This window comes from Macaca thibetana, chromosome 14 (assembly GCF_024542745.1).
Source record: "Macaca thibetana thibetana isolate TM-01 chromosome 14, ASM2454274v1, whole genome shotgun sequence".
In the NCBI taxonomy this organism is placed as follows: domain Eukaryota; kingdom Metazoa; phylum Chordata; class Mammalia; order Primates; family Cercopithecidae; genus Macaca; species Macaca thibetana.
Window position 1 is genome coordinate 86,643,082 of NC_065591.1, and position 15,996 is coordinate 86,659,077.

At 43.2% G+C, this 15,996-nt stretch overlaps 1 protein-coding gene across 8 annotated transcripts in view; it reads left to right on the forward strand.

The window, feature by feature from the left end:
• The window catches only part of AMOTL1 (angiomotin like 1), a 172,765-nt gene that overhangs the window by 57,435 nt on the left and 99,334 nt on the right, over nt 1-15,996 (forward strand). Inside the window, exon 1 of one of the 8 annotated variants that reach the window (XM_050758892.1) lies at nt 5,934-6,225. The exons of 6 other annotated variants lie outside the window; for them this stretch is intronic. In XM_050758892.1, coding sequence (XP_050614849.1) covers nt 6,177-6,225 — 49 coding nt within the window. In that variant the 5' untranslated portion in view covers nt 5,934-6,176. Of the gene's footprint in view, nt 1-5,933; nt 6,226-15,996 lie in introns of those variants that run through there. One more of the 8 variants, XM_050758894.1, reaches the window with a different exon arrangement.

Here is a 15,996-nt window from a genome sequence, read left to right on the forward strand (position 1 = left end):
ACTAACTCAGCGGTTCTCAATCAGAGGCAATTTTGCCCCCTAGGGGACATTTGGCAATGTCTGGAGACAGTTTTTGTTTTCATAAATGAAGGTGGAGGGGGTGGTTGCCACTGGCATCTAGTGGGTAGAGGCCATCCCTACAATGCACTGGGCAGTCTCTCACAACAAAGAATCATCAGCCCCAAATGTCAGAGGGCCAGGGTTGAGAAACCCTGCAATAATATCAGCCAAAGAAGTATTACAAGTTTTCAATACTCCCAAGGTTTCTGTAGTAGTGGTAGCAAATAATGTTTAAAATAACCATCATGTATTGAATATCTATTCCATGCCAGGATCTTTATATTTATAGCTGGTCTGTCTCAGTCCGGGTCTGACACCGGGTTTGTTTGGGGCCAACGTCTCCATTCTTCTTCCTAACCCCATTTGGTGCAGGTGCATTTTCTCTGGACATCAGCATATCTATCCTCAGTTTCTTGTGTTTATCTAGATAAAATTATGTGTTTAGTGCATATTGGGTAATATGCTTACAGGAGAAAGTAGTCAAGCAAGAAGAGACTGGTGTGTCACTATGGGTGTGAAACTAAAAACATCCCGACAAACAGGCCTCAGATCTATAACTTAATAATCCAGCCAAACCACCTGTGTAGCCTGGTAGCACAGAGCCTAGTCCTCAGTAGGTACTTAATAAATATTTGTTGGGAAACTTTTTTCATAATCCACACAGAGTCCTTGGTAAGCTTCATATGGAGCGGGATTTTCAAATGACTCTTCTGTTGCATAACATTTTATTTGTTCCAGGGGCAGTTTCCTCATCCATAGGCACCTGATATTTCCAGAACTACACAAATGTCGTACCTTGTGTATCTTCCCACTTGCCCTCCACATTTTCCTCCTTTTTGTTTTTCGTTCTTTCACTCTGAGTCAATCTGGTCCTGACAAGGGCTCATCCCCTTGCCCTTTGCTCTCCTTACGACAATGTACACACAGCACCCTCTGCTTCAGGCACTGTCGGTATTCCCTGAATTATGCTCCTGCCAACAGTTTGCAGGGCAGGGCATGTGTCAGAATCTTCAGAGGAGACATGTGCTGTGTGGAAAAGCTTATTTGAGAATATGATTTTATATTTAGAAAAAGGCAAGAAAAAACACACTAGAGTTGACCCTTGAACAGTGCAGGAGTCATGGGCGCTGACCCCCTCATACAGTTGAAAATCCAAATATAACTTTTGACTCCCCAAAAACTTAACTACTAATAGCCTACTGTTGACTGGAAGCCTTACCGATAATATAAACAGTTGATTAACACATATTTCATACGTTATATGTATTAATACAGTATTCTTACAATAAAGAATAAGCTATAGAAAAGAAAATGTTATTAAGAAAATCACGAGGAAGAGACGATCATCATAAAAGTCTTCATCCTTGTCATCTTCACATTGAGTAGGCTGAGGAGGAGGAAGAAGGGGTAGGTTGGGCTTGCTGGCTCAGGGTGGCAGAGGTGGAGGAAGATCTGTGTGTAAGTTGACCTGCACTGTTCAAACCTGTGTTGTGCAAGGGTCTACTGTATTGCCATTGTAAAACAGAGAGCTGAAAGAAAAGCTTGGAAAAAAACTTCTCACCTGGTGATCATATGGGGGCTTATTAACTCTGGGGTTGATGTGACCATTTGATGTTTATAAAAAGAAGAGGTTAAAAGAAAAGGTGTTTAGAAGCATGGCAGTATACGCTTTCCTTCCTTGTGTCCATGCCTTTGCTAGAAATTTCCTCCTTCTCTCAGCACCTGGATTTCTTGGAACCTGCCCTTTTTCCCCTGTGCATAATTCTTCTATGCTCCCATAATGCTTTGTGTCTAATCTCTAGTATGTTCACCATCATCTTTTATCTTTAGCATACTACACTCTGATGTAGTAAATACTTCTGAAAGAGAATTGCAGGAGCGCTGTGACTAACCCCAGTGAGCCAGCTGGAAACCTCAATGTGCTAGGAGTCATTTCGAGTGGATTCCAGGACTGCACCTTTAGAGAGTCAGAAATTTGGAGGTGGAACATGAGGAATTTTACATGCTTTGGTTCATAAGTTACACTTCGGAAAGTGCTTGAACTTGAACTTAAAAAATATCCTTACTTGTTCTAGGAGCAAAACAAGCATTTTGATCAAAGCAGCCTGGGTGCATTCAATCATTGGTTTGTTCATTCAACAGTCATTAATGGAGAACTACCAATTGTAGTGACCTGTCCCAGGTGAGGCTGTGTGTAGTAGCTGTCCGTTATGTAGTCATGTTCATTCACTCTCCTTTTGCTGTTTGGCTTCTCTGTCTTTGCAAGCCCAAGCCCATTCTTAAGACCCATTCAAAGTATTAGCTGGTAAGGACTTTAAATGTTTGTCAAGAAGGGGTGCTGAGAAGAGTGAGAGGGGAAAGAAATTTGCATTTTAACGGAGTATTTAAATTCCTTGGTATTTCAAATTATTGGAGAAGAGGAGGGTTTCTAACTTTTACTGAATTCCTAGATGTGCCCAGCACTTGACCTGTAGTATCTCATTTAACCCTTGCAATAAGTTTATGAAGCAAGTGTTATTATTTTGCAGAGGAGGAAGCTGAAGCTGTCCGTGTCTGGAAATAGATAGAACATGGACTAGAAGCAGGTCTTACTGTAAAGGCCCTGCTCATTCTCCTCTATCAGGATGCCTCTGTTACCTCAACATTCTTCCCGCCTCTATGCTTGTTGGGAATAGCTTGGTATCACTGAAACATCCTAGTACTCGTCCTGTTTTGAGTGAAAGACTGCTCTCTGGGCTGCCCCAAAGAGCACTAAAATTGGCCCATCATCTTCTTAACTTTCCTAGGAGTGAGTGAATGACAACTTGGGTCACTTTAGAAAGGATGCTGACCTTTAGGATGAGTGCATAGATCCAAAGAAAGCACAGATATGGACCAGTTCATTAGCTTGCTGTTAGTGAAGGTGTGTTCATTTTTTATGGTAAACATACTTTATTTTCATTTGACACAAACCAGACATCAGAATCTCCAGCCAAGTGTACTGAAAGATGTTATTTCTTGTTAGTCAGATTCAAAGTCTTTTTTGCAGGCCTTAGTTCCTGAACAATAGATTCAGGAACTAAGTTAAGGCCTGAAAAGATGATTTGTTTTCTGCATTTGATGTAGAGCTTATTCACAGATGAGGAAATTAAGACACAGGAGGGAAACATTGGCCTCCAGCAGTGCTTTCTGCCTGTGCTTCCATGTATCTGATTACTGGGTATTAATTTGAGGAGTCTAGGCTAGGTCCACCTGATTGAATCAGAAGATTTTTGAACCCACAAGCTGTGCCTAGCACTTCATTGTGGGTCTAAGAATCTGTAGCATTTGATAGAGGGACCCATTTCTTGAAACTTCCTCTGACTTCCATGCCTTTTAAGTTTTTCCAGCTCTCCTACTTCTCCAGATTCTTCCTCTTCTCCCTCCTTCTTTCCCTGTTTTCCAATTGTGGACATTCTCCAAATGAACTGATCTTCAAAGCTTCATCCCTCTTTTCCTCTGCACCTCTGTCCTCAACTTCTCACCCAGTCCCTTGTTCCTTGTTTCCTCTTGCCCAGATGATAGTAAGTCACTCAGCATCTTTCTCAAACCGTTTCCTCTTCTCAACTGTGCTTCATCTGTCATTGGCCTAATGATCCATTCTTCTAACACTGCAAAATCTATTCTTTCTATCACTAGGTTAACTTGATTACTTTGTCCTTTTCCCCAGGATAAACAATGAGTCAATGAGAATAATAAAATCTTGCTTCAAAGATTTGATATCTTTCTTTATGACATTTGGTATCTTCAAAGATATGGTATCTCTCATTTCCTTTTTATCACCTCTATCAACCTCACCTATCATTGCTTCCTGCAACTATCCCAGATAGTCTCTTGAAATAATAATAGCAAATGCATGTTGAATACCACAGGCATTGTGCTGAGTATTTTACATTTGTTACTTTATTCAGTCTTTACAACCACTCTGTGAGATGCTATTTTCTCCATCTTGCCAAAAAGGATACTGAGGTTTAGAGAAGTTAGACAACTTGCTCAACGTTACACAGCTACTGAATGGTGGAGCTCCAACTCAGCTCATGCCTGTTTTGTTCTAAACTTGATGGTTGTAACTTGGAAATTCTGCTGCTTCCTAGAATATAGGATGGTATCTAGGAGTGGGCAATTAGTAAAGATTAGTTTCCTTTCTTCTTTTTCTATCCATCACTTCTTCCCCAATTTGTATTGAATTCACACAAATGCTAGGTCAATCAGTGGTCCCTCCACTGTCCATAAGATAACCACTTCAGCGCCGAATTTGCAATTCAGGGTTCACAATGTGCAGTACAAGGCACATTGAGGCAGAAGTTGTTTCTGTCCCTGGCTTTGCTACTAAACTTGTTCTGTAACATTGGACAAGTCATTCAACAGCTACGCCTGAGCTTCTTCATCCGGCAAGTGAAAGGTTTGGTTGACACTTTCTTCGATTCTTTCCAGGCCTACATTTTTGTGACGTTGTTATTCTGCCTTCCCTTGTTTTCTCCTCCTTTCTGGTAAAAATTCTTTCCTCTATGACTTCTTCCCAAGCACCCAGACCTTGTCATCTCCCTCTTCGCTGTTGCCTCTGCTTGCCCAGTGCTGCCTTTTCCTCTTCCTGCTGTGTCTGAACTCCACCACCCTCCCAAGCTCTTCTGTGTAAAGTTAGTGCCTCTCTCCGCCTTTCCCAGGCATCTGCAGTACTTGGATCTCATGCTTTGTTGCTTGCCTGTTTTCTGTTCACATAGCTTGTCTTCTTAGACAGATAACAGATCCTTGAAGGGATGGTGAGCTGCTCTAAGTTTCTTTTGTGTGTACCAGGGTAGATGACTTTAAATGGAGTAGTTATTTCATAAATAATTGTTAAGTTATTACATTTGGGCTTTATCTTGAGAGCAGTTTACTCAGTAGGAGGGCCCATCAGGGGAATCAGAATCAGGGCACACAACCCACCCGAATTGATGAGACGTAGAACTGCTGACAGTCCGGTTAGGGAACTGCCACAATCCAGGGAGGAGTCCCTGAAGGCCCGGCCTAGTGAGCAGGTAAACAGAGGCAGGGAGCACCGGATAAGAGAGGCTTGGTGTGCGCTGACTCTCCCACTGACATCCTGGGCAGCAACTGCACAGTTACATGGCGTTCTCTTCTCCAAGCAGTAGAGCTGCCCAGAAATAGCCAGGCAGAAGTGCTGTGGGGCACGCTTGGGAGAACAGGGATCCAGAGAGCGGCGAGTATAAACCAATATAATGAGGTGAATGAGTAGTTCTTAGCGCAGCCTGATTTTAAGAGGTGGGGCAACATTTTCCCAGAGTTGCTTACTTTCTTTACCTCTGCTCAGGCAGATAACAGCCTGGGGATTTGTGGCCAGAGGATGTACGGTTCTGCGAACACATTTAATATCCAAGGCTGTCAGGTCTGTTTTGGCCCTTCTGTTTGTCAGCGGAGCACATAGTAGCAGCTTATCGCCCAATCTCAAGTGCGAGATGGAAGCACTGGGGCCTGGGGAATGCTGAGAAAAGTGTGGCCACTTTCCACCTGGAAATTCCACTTAAGAAGAAGAAGGAAAAAAAAAAAAAAAACAGCCTAAGCAGATTTAGACTTTTTGGCAGATCCGGAAACAGAATTTTGGCCTACATTGGGCTGGTGGGAAGGAAGACAAAGTGGAGGGAGAACTGGTGACTCTGAAATTAATCAAAACCCGGTAGGGAACAAAGCAAGGGAGGCTGTCGCCCTCCTAAGTCTCAGGGAGACACGTCAGCTTGAGCTCCGGGCAATTTCGGTCTGGCAGTCTCGCGGCCCGGGGAGGGGCGGCGGGTGTCTGCAGACGGGCTCTAGGGCCCAGCGGCCGGGCGCCACGGCGGGGGTGGAGTGTAGGGTTATAGTGACGAGCCCAGGCGACCCTCCCCGGCCCGCGCGCGGGGATCGAGGAGCGCGGACGGCGGCGGGAGCGCGCGAGAAGCTCTAGGACCCAGCAGCGGTTGTCGCGTTTGGGGCTGAGGTGAAGCCCTGTGTGAATGGGGTTGATTGTCCGGCGCCTCTTCCCGGCGCTGCCCCAGGCCATGTCCAGCGCACTGCCCAGCGGCCGCCTTCCCCAGCCGAGGGAGTGAACTAGCCATGATTGCCTCATGTGGAGGGCAAAGTTGCGCCGGGGAACTTGTGAGCCTGCGGTGAAAGGTAACCAGCCCCCACTCGAGGTGCCGGGAGGGCGCCTCCGGGTTTCCCACGCGAAGAACCCAGTCGCCCCGGGCTCCCCCGGCCCCTGCTGCTCAGGGAATGGGGCAGCTCCTGGGGGCCCGGGGCTGAGATCCCAGATTGTTGTTTTTAAGCGGGTTCCCTTGACCCGCTCCAGGTCCAGTTGCCTGCGGGCAGGGCCTCAGCGCCTTGCCGCCCCGCGACCCACGTAGACTGAAGTCGTGGCCCCGGGGTTTGGGCCACGGGGTGCGGCGCGCCCGACGCGGGGCTGGCCTTTCCGGAGGGGCGCAGCCATATGGCCCGATACGCCGAGGCGCGCCCGCGCGCGGGTCTCGCGGCGAGGGAGGGGACGGAAGGGGTGTCCGGTGCCGCTTCCCCCGGCGCAAGACAAAGGCGCGCGCACCGGCCCGCCCGACGGGCTCCGGCGCTCGGGACTGGACCCGTTCTGCCCGCCGGCCAGACCGGGCTCTGGCGGGTGGGGGCGACGAAAGGGTCGCATCCCAGCCCCAGGCGTTCGGATCGCGTTAGCTGCTGCTCCTTCTTTGTTCTCTCCCCAGACAAGTTTCTTTGACAAACTGGCGAGTTACATCCAGCTCCCGCTTGCCTGTTAAGGCTGCCTTTACAATAATCTGCTTTCAGGGGGAAAACATTTAAACTTTCCAAATGGAACCGTTTTTTCTTGGAATGTGACATTGTGGCAGAAGGGAGAGTGGCACGTCGGCCGATGACAGCCGAGCGGAGCGGGGGCCCAGTGCCGGTACAGGGGCCGAGCGTGCCCCATAGGCGGCCGGGCTGGAGGACGCGGCGGCAGAGCGGACGAGCCCTGGCGCGCACCTCTAGGGCCTCCCCCACCTGGACTGCGTTCGCGGCGACGTGTCCAAGTTTCCCCCTTCAGAGCCCCAGGCCGAGAATCCCGGGTCTCTGCTCAAAGCTCACGCGCCTCGCGCACCCTACTCTTACTATCTTGACTGATGACTAAGAAGACTTTCCCATTCCATTTTTTCCCGAAGATATTTGCCTTTTTGGCTTCGGTGTTGGTTTCCTGTCTCTGAGTGGCAAACAGCTTTCGGCCGGGCTAGCGTGTAGATACCTGGACTGGGGTTTCAGAGGTGGGCCCTGGGCGTGCGGCCTTCTGAAACGATGCGGTTTGGACCCAACATTTTGTCCCCGTGTTCCCTCAGCTCCCTTTTTCTGTGAGGCCTTGGTTGCCCATTTTCTTCTCCTGAGGCATGTTGTGAGAATTTAGTTTTTGTACTGCTTATAGAAGGCCTTGGTGATGGTGGGGTACGTAGTCTGGAGAGCCAGTTGTGATACCTCGAAGATGCTTTCGGCTAACCAAAACAGTAACGTGCTAACCTGCTCACCATAAACGAATTAAACCAGAATAGAGGGATATTAATAGCTACAGTTTCAGAAAATTTCCTTCCTTTTCGGGAAGCAAAAAGTCAGGGCTTGAAATATTAAACAATCTTGGCTCCCTGCTTCCAAAACTGGCCTAATGGGTCACTGCCAAACTGGCTGAGATTTCCCCTGGCTGCCTACCACTCGTGGGCCCCGGCTGCTGTGGAAGTCAGACCCAGGTTAACGATTAAGGAGCGCTCTAGATTGCAGGGTCTTAAAGAACCTAGAGCAACTGACATTTACTTCCTAGTAAGGTGCTCTGAGCCTTATAGTGTATTACTTTGAAGGCTGTTTATGAGAATAATGTGGGAACAGTAGTTTAATATACTTTGAACTGTTAGTAAAGGGTGGAAAAGCACTGATTTGACTAGAATGAAGGAAAACACCGATTCGACCAGAATGAAAAGAGTAGGACATAGAGTAGAAGGCTTTATAAAGGCTCTACTTTTCCTTATGATGGTGGTGGGGGTTGGGGGGGGGAGGATGGGAATGTTTAGGTCTTGGAGTGCACTTTTGTTTTTCTGTGATGCATTTTTCAAGATAAGTAAGGAAACCTTTGTAAACCTGTAGGTGTACAGGAGAGAAGGTGCTGTACCTGTAACTCCCCTTTCCCTCCCCCTTCTTTTTAAAATGCATGAAGTCTTGGTGTTTCAGGTTCTTTGCAGATGATGGAGGATGTAGAATACTAATGTTCCAAAGGGCATGTGGAGATCAAAGCATTTAAAAATACATCTTTTCACGGAGGCTAATGGACGATTTTCAGTTTAAATGAGATTTTAAAGTGCTGTCGTTAAGAAAAGCACATGAATGCAGAAATGTGAGTGATTTTATGGGAAGGCACTCTGCTGATCAGACTTGAGAGTGTCTGCCCTGGGCCAGTTAGTCTAGAGGCTGTTGTGGGTAGAACTCGGCTTTTCTGATGTCTACCCCTGTGGAAAAGTGTGGACCCAGGGCCTAGGGAAAAGATGGCTGAACTAATTGAAATGAGCCGGCTGGCTGGTGAGAGTTCTGTCGAAAAGTACAGCCCCTAGGTATCAGTGCTACATTTATTCATAGTAATTTGTGAAAATGCTTTGAAAATGATAAAACACTATATAATGTAACACTTTTGAAAAAAATAATTAATGACATGAAATGGGAATTGCTAGTGAAAATTGTAAAAGTTTGATTTTTCAGGCCAATAAATTAAAAAGAAGTAACTTTGTAAGACCTGCTAATATTTCTGATATATACTCCAAAGTAACCTTTTTTCTTTTCTTTTTTTTTTTTTTTGGTGGTGGGGGTGTGTGGCTATCTGCATTTTAAATGCATAAGGAAGCTCAGGTCAGAAAATTCTGCAGTGTTTTGAATAATTTTTCTCCTATTTTTCATTAATTTTGGCAGGTTCTTATGACTCAGAATTAAGTAGGTAATAAAATCCTCGAAAAGCAAGGGGTAGCGTGGAGGTCAAGTAAAGGGAGATATTTGATTACAAGGTTTGTTGGAAATAGTCTGAGGTTGTTGTGGTTTTATGTTTTGTTTTGTTTTGTTTTTTGTTGTTTGTTTGCCTAGTGATTTTTTTAAAGTTAATTTTGTTGGCTTGGCTTTGTTTTGTCTTGGAGGAGAGGTACAATGTAAATCTTGGCCATTGTGGGTAGGGCAGTCCTCCACTTTTGCTAGAAGGAAGCCACTCCTACTCTTGCTTTATGGATTGGCACCAAGCTGAGTTCTCCTTTAACTTGTGAGGCCCTTGGCTCTGCCCTCATGGCCAGGCCTGGTGAAACCTTAGGGTATATTCATTTTGGACACTCAGCACAGGACTCCTGGACTCCTAAAGGGGCTCACACATCAGGCATTTCCCCCCATCTTTTAGGAGGGAGTAGGAGAGTAGCTGTAAGGTGTTGGAAATGTATCGCTGTTAAGATACTGGAGAATTAGATTTAAGTTTTCAAAAACTGTCATCCTAAGGTGTGTATTTAAACCTGTGTTTGAGACCTCACTGGCCAATATTGCAGCTATATACCTCTATTTTGTCATTTTGTTTTTAAGTAAAATGTCTGCTATTTACTTTTTTTTAAGTTTTCTTTTTGAAATGATCATAGCTTCATAGGAAGTTGCAAAAATAGTAGAGAGGTCCTGTGTACCCTTCACCCAGTTTCCCCTATTAGTAACATCTTACATAACCATAGTACAATAGCAGAACCAGGAAATTGACATTGGTACAGTCCACAGAGCATATTCAGATTTCACCAGTTTCACATGCACATGTAAAATTTGTATTTCTATGTGTGTACTTCTGTGCATTTTTTCATGTGTAGATTCATGTAACCGCCACCACAATCAAGATACAGACTATTCTATTACCCCAATGATCTCCCTTATGCTACACCTCTATAGTTGCGTGGGCCCTCTTCTCCCCACCCTCACCCTGTTGCTAAACGCTTAGCAACCACTACTCCTGTTCACCATATCTATAATTTTGTCATTTTGAGAATGTTACATAAATACAAGCATGTAGTATGTGAGCTTTTGAGATTGACTTTTTACTCAGCATAATGCCCTGGAGATTCATTCAAATTTTTGCATCTATCAATAGTTTGTTTGTTTTCATTGCTGAGTAGTATTCCATGATATGGATGTACTATGGTTGGTTTAACCATTCACCTGTGGGTTTTTCCACTTCATGACTATTACACATGAAGTTTTTATGAATATTTATATATAGGTTTTTGTGTAAACATAAGTTTTCGTTTCTCTGGCGTAAATGCCCATGATTGTGATGGCTGGATTGTATGGTAAGTGTGTGTTTAGTTTTTTAAGAAATTGCCAAACTTTTCCAGAGTGTCTGCGCCATTTTACATTCCTATGAGCAGTGTATGAGAGATCCAGTTTATCTGCATCCTCACCAGCATTTGATGTTATTACTATTTTTTATTTTAGTTGTCCTAATAGGTGTTCTAATCTTATCAGGGTTTTAATTTGCATTGCTGCCTTTTTTATGTGTAGAACAGTCTGCCTTTTTTATGTGCTTATTTGCTATCCATATATCCTCTTTGGTGAAATAACTATTCATGCCTTTTGCCCATTCCCCAAGTGGATTATTTATTTTACTGTAGGGCTTTAAGAGTTCTTTATATATTCCAGATACAAGTCCTTAGTCAGATTTGTGGATTGCACATATATTTTCCCAAGTATGTAGCATGTCTTTTTATGTCCTTATCAAGGTCTTTTGCAGATCAAAGGTTTTTAATTTTGATAAAGTACAGTTTATAGATTCCTTTTTTCTTTAAAGATGGTGCATTTGGTGTCACATCTAAGAACATTTTGCCTAGACCCATGTCTCAAACATTTTCTGCTGTGTTTTCTCTTAAAGTTTTATAGTTTTACATTTTATTTTTAAGTTATAGTTCACTTTTATCCCTCTTAAGAGTTTATATGTCTTGCTGTTGATCTTATAAACCATCTATTAGGTCTTGAATGTGCACAGATGGACTATCAGGTGTAGTTCCCACTCTGAAGTGCTCACAGATTAGCGGTGTGGCATGTGGATATTACCATGTGTTACTACTATGATAGGGACACATGTGATGTACTGTGGGAGCTCTGAACAGAGAGGAGAGAGGGCTCGCTTTGGTCCAGGTGGTCAGGGAGGGCTTCCCTGAGCATGCTGCTCAGGCATGGTGGGAATAAAATTGGTTTGCTTTTGATCCAGTTTTGGATCTTTATTGCCATGAATTCTTTAGAGTGTATTACTCTGATTCTTGAGCACATGCTGATTGAGTTGGCTTAAACTGAGTGGTTGAGGACCTTTTTGAACAGTACATGGCGTGATAGCTTAAAAGAAGGTGAAAACACAGTACTTAAAACTCAGTAACATAAACAGTATGAATGAAGTTTAATAGATTAAGAATTATGTATATGTTAAAATGAAAAAGGAGAGGTAGTATTTTGGATTGAGAACAGGTAGCTCTGCTTGTATCCTGGCCCTGCCGCCTCCTTGCTGTGTGACCTCGGAATTGTACATGCTGAAGCCTCATGAGTAAAATGGGGAAAATAATAGTTCTTCCCTCATGGAGCTGCATGAGGGCAAAGTGAAGCAATGCGCACAATGCTAGGCACGTTGAAAGCATTCAATAAATGCCTGCTACCATTATTATTATTAAAACAGCAGAGAGGCAAGGCAAATCACTTTAATGATATATAAATTCACATGTATCTTCTTTGAGAACCTTCTTTGAGAACCTGGAACCCTGGTTCTTACTCATGGAAGTGTTCCTTTTCACAGTTGGGAGCACTGTGTCATGTACCAAATACTACTTAGTGAATGAGATAGAAGCTAGGATGCTCCATTCACAATCTCTTACTATCTATATAATAAACCTTTCTTTGCATCTATAAAAGTATGATTTGCGATGAAAGAATGATTTCCTCTGTGCCCCTGAGCGCAGGAGGTGGGAGGAGCTGGCTCTGCATTCAGGAGGCTAGCTCAGAGTTTATGGTGCTTGGTACTGTAGGTGCAGTAAGTCAGGGCTGATGTCACCAGGCCGTGTCTCAAATTTCCTAACTGGCAGCTCTGTTTCTTTCTGGATGACCAAGTTGTTTACTTCTCAGAGGAAATTAATTGGGTCTTAGATGTACAATTCCAGGACAGTTGTTCTCAAATGTGATTGAGCATCAGAATACCCCAGAGGGCTTATTGAAACACGGATTGCTGGGCCGCACACTTAGAGTTTCTGTTTCCTTGGTTGATTGAGGATAGGGCCTAAGACTTTGCATTTCTAACACATTTCTAAGCAATGCTGATGCTGCTGGTCCTGGAAACACATGTTAAGAATGACCATTTTAAAACATAGCCTGGACTGATGCTTACCCTTTTAATGGAGTTTGTTCATCTACAAGCAGTTGAGTTTGAAATAGATCAATTTCTAAGGTTATTAGTTGATATAGCTATGTTTCTTCCTCTAATCACTATTCTTTTGTGCCTCACTTTCCTGACCATGACTTTTTCTTCTATCATATGTCTCTTGCTCCTTGGAAGACATGCCACGACTGGGTGTGTGGCTACCATATTGCCTTAGTAAATCACTTAGGCTCTGTAAAATAAGTGTTTTTACTAAATATTTATCTTCTAAGGTTATTGTGTGGCTTAAGTGACATAGTGCGTGTGAAAGAGCTTCATAAGAGGTGAAATTTCGTATAAAATGATTTTCTTAAAATTATTTTCTGCATCCTCAGTATCTTTTCGGAGCAGTGTCTCTGGATTTAGGGTGCTCCGCCTCTCCTGATAGTAAGTTTCAGTGCTACTTGGGGGACTTGGTAATGGTTACGTAGACATATGCAGGGACCACAGACATACTCAGGGATGTCATGAAGAAGGTTCATGCAGTGGATGGATGGTTAAGCTAGGGTCTCGGAAGGCCTTCCAAATAGAAATGTTTTGGAGGCACATTGATAAGTAGTTGTAGTAATAACAAGGAGAATCCAGTGCTGGAAAATTGCTTGAGCAGATTTTGAAATATTAGAGATTCAGCTTCCTCAGAGTAGAGAAATATAACTCCATGACATTTTTTTTTTTTCCTGGCAGTTTAGGACAGATGTGATCTGGCCCACATCTATTTTTTTAAAGTTCTAGACCTACACTGTCCATAGTAACCACTAGTCACTTGTGGCTATTTAACTTAATGAAAATTAAACAAAATGAAAAATTCAGGCCCTCAGTCACACTAGCCACAGTTCAAGTGCTTAATAGCCATTTCCATCATTGTAACAATTTCTGTTGAGGAATGTTGTTCTATAGTGAGATTGGCTCTGTTGTCTGATGGCAACACCACTGGGCTTCAGATGATAAGACAGGGACACATTTTTGAATGAAATGTACCACATCTCCCTTGGAGGGCTGGTATGAACTGATTGAGAATGCTCTATTCACTTGGACCTCATTTTAACCACTTCTGTTTTTGGAGGCTCATTCCATTTGAAAGCATGGCAACTGAGTTATGTTGGCGGCAAAGCTTACCAGGCCATTATCAAGAAATGTCTGCTGTTTCTAGGGATGTTCCATCCATAGGATTCTTCCAGGGATCTGGTCCTTGAGAGAAGCAAATAGAAATGCTTGGGTGGAATTAGCACAGAAAGGTCCTCCTGAAGAGGACCATCAAAGGTTAGCCTGAACTTCTCCACTCTGGATCTGTTCCACTGTTGAACCAACCTTTGTCAACGAGAGGTAGGCAGCTGGCCCTTGTTCATCTCTCCAGTGTTTGGACATGCTCAGATACCATTCCACACTGCATCATCCTAACTATTGTTTCCTTTGAAAGTGTTCTGTAAATTGTAATAAGGTTCATTTCCTTGCCCACCCTACATCCAGTCAGTCTTTAGGTCCTTGCAGTTGACCTCCAAAATACTTCTTGCCTACTTTCCCTTCCTTTGCATGTCTCTACAGCTAAACCAGTTTAAGGGCTAATTACCTGCTTCCTGGACTATTGTGATAGCCACTCACATAACAGGTCTCCCCACTTCTGTTTTCTTGCACCTCTTCTGACCTAGTCTGCCCTTCCTTCTTTCCCTCCTTCCTCCCACCTTTCCTCCACCCTTCTCAGAATAGGCCCAGCAAGACAGGGATGATAGGTATCTTGTCTTCCAAGCTCGCTTTGGTTTCTCTTTGTGAGGTAGGGCTCTGCACACACCCTGTGGCCACGTGCCAGGGAGGAAGGAGGTATCTCACATTCAGCTGCTGCTTCTTAGCTGTGAGCGCTGCTCTGGGTGGTATGACCCAGGAATGTGACCCCTGAAAGCAGGTGTGAGGCAGGTGTTTTCCTGTCTGACACGGGCTGTGTTCTGGAGGGCTCTGAGAACCAAGTGTTTTGTGAGCAAGCCTCCTCTATCTGGGGGTCTTGGGAAAAGTAGAGAATATGAAATCCTCTGGTAAAGCCCTGTTTCCTGAGGGACTGGCTCCTAAATATCACTGCAGTTATAGGTTGATTGCTCATCCTGGTGATGTGGGAAAGGCTGGAAGATAGAAGAAGGGCAGACAAAGAGATTAGGAAATGTGCTTTTTATGGAAATTAGTGGATGCAGCACTCAGTGCGTAGCATTAAATTCATTGCAGAAAAACACATGTAAAACCAATCTAGCTTCTTGAAAAGAGAAATGGTCTAATGGTCCTTTTATCTAAAAGAGTCAAATAAAATGCCTTCTGAAATCACAGTAAGCTTCAATTAAGACACCTGGGAAAGTAATTTTAAAAGCGTCACAAAACCATTTATACAAACCTTGAAGATAATGGTGGTGTCAGGTTTGTTTAAACTAGTAGGTTTGTTAAAGGACATAATCCTGTCAGACTTATCTTCCTGTGGTATTGACTGGCCTAGCAGATCAAAAATGAGTGGTAAGTGGCATAAAAATGGTGAATAAATTTACCTTAGCTGACTTTTAGAGTTGATCCTGTATGATACTCATCAAAAAACTTAAGAATAGAGTCTGAAAAGTCTACTTTGAGATACATATTAGCTTAGCCCTGAGTTGAGGCATTACATTTCCCCAAATTCTAACATTTCTTACTTTCAAATTTCTTCAAGATAAATTCCAGGAGTTTGGAGAAAAAAATTGAAATAAAGACAAATATTTATATTTTAATGACATTTATTAAGTGACTAAAATCACTTATTAGGTTAGGAACAAAAAAAATGGGTTATGTGTAATTGTTTGTTCATAAACTAAAATACTGAATTTCTTGTATTAAATTTAGTAATTTATTTAGGCAGTAGTCACAATTATGCTAATTAAATTTACTTTGAATATTTTCAGTTGCTCTTATAGAAGAGACATTAGGGAGCATGACATTTCTTATTTTGGACAGGATATAAATTAGGCAGAAATTTGGATACAGAATCACTCCTCCTTAAATATCTGTTGAGTGAATCACTTTGGATTGTACAAGTCCATACTGAGGTGGAGTATGGGGTTACAATATTTATTGATGGGGTTACAATAAAAGGATATATAGTTCATCCATCTGATATTTGAGGGTCTGTCATGTGCCAGGAACTGGGCTAGGTGTGGGGTATATATCCTTTGCTCCCCATGGAATTCATATTCTATAAAAGGAATGTAATATATTAAGATGTTAGAAAACAAAAAACAAATGCACTGGGTTCATTCTGCTCTAAGAAGAGAAGAAAGGATTCATAACTGTCTTTCAAGCATTTATTTTATTTTCACTTTAAAATGAGCTTAAATCGCAGATATGACTTCTAGAAGCTTAGAAGAGTTCTCTGCTGGGGAGGGTGGCTAAATACAGATTAGGAGGATATGGTGGGCAAAGAGGCAACCAAAGAATTAACAGAAGTCTAGGGGTATCTTACTAGAACTCTG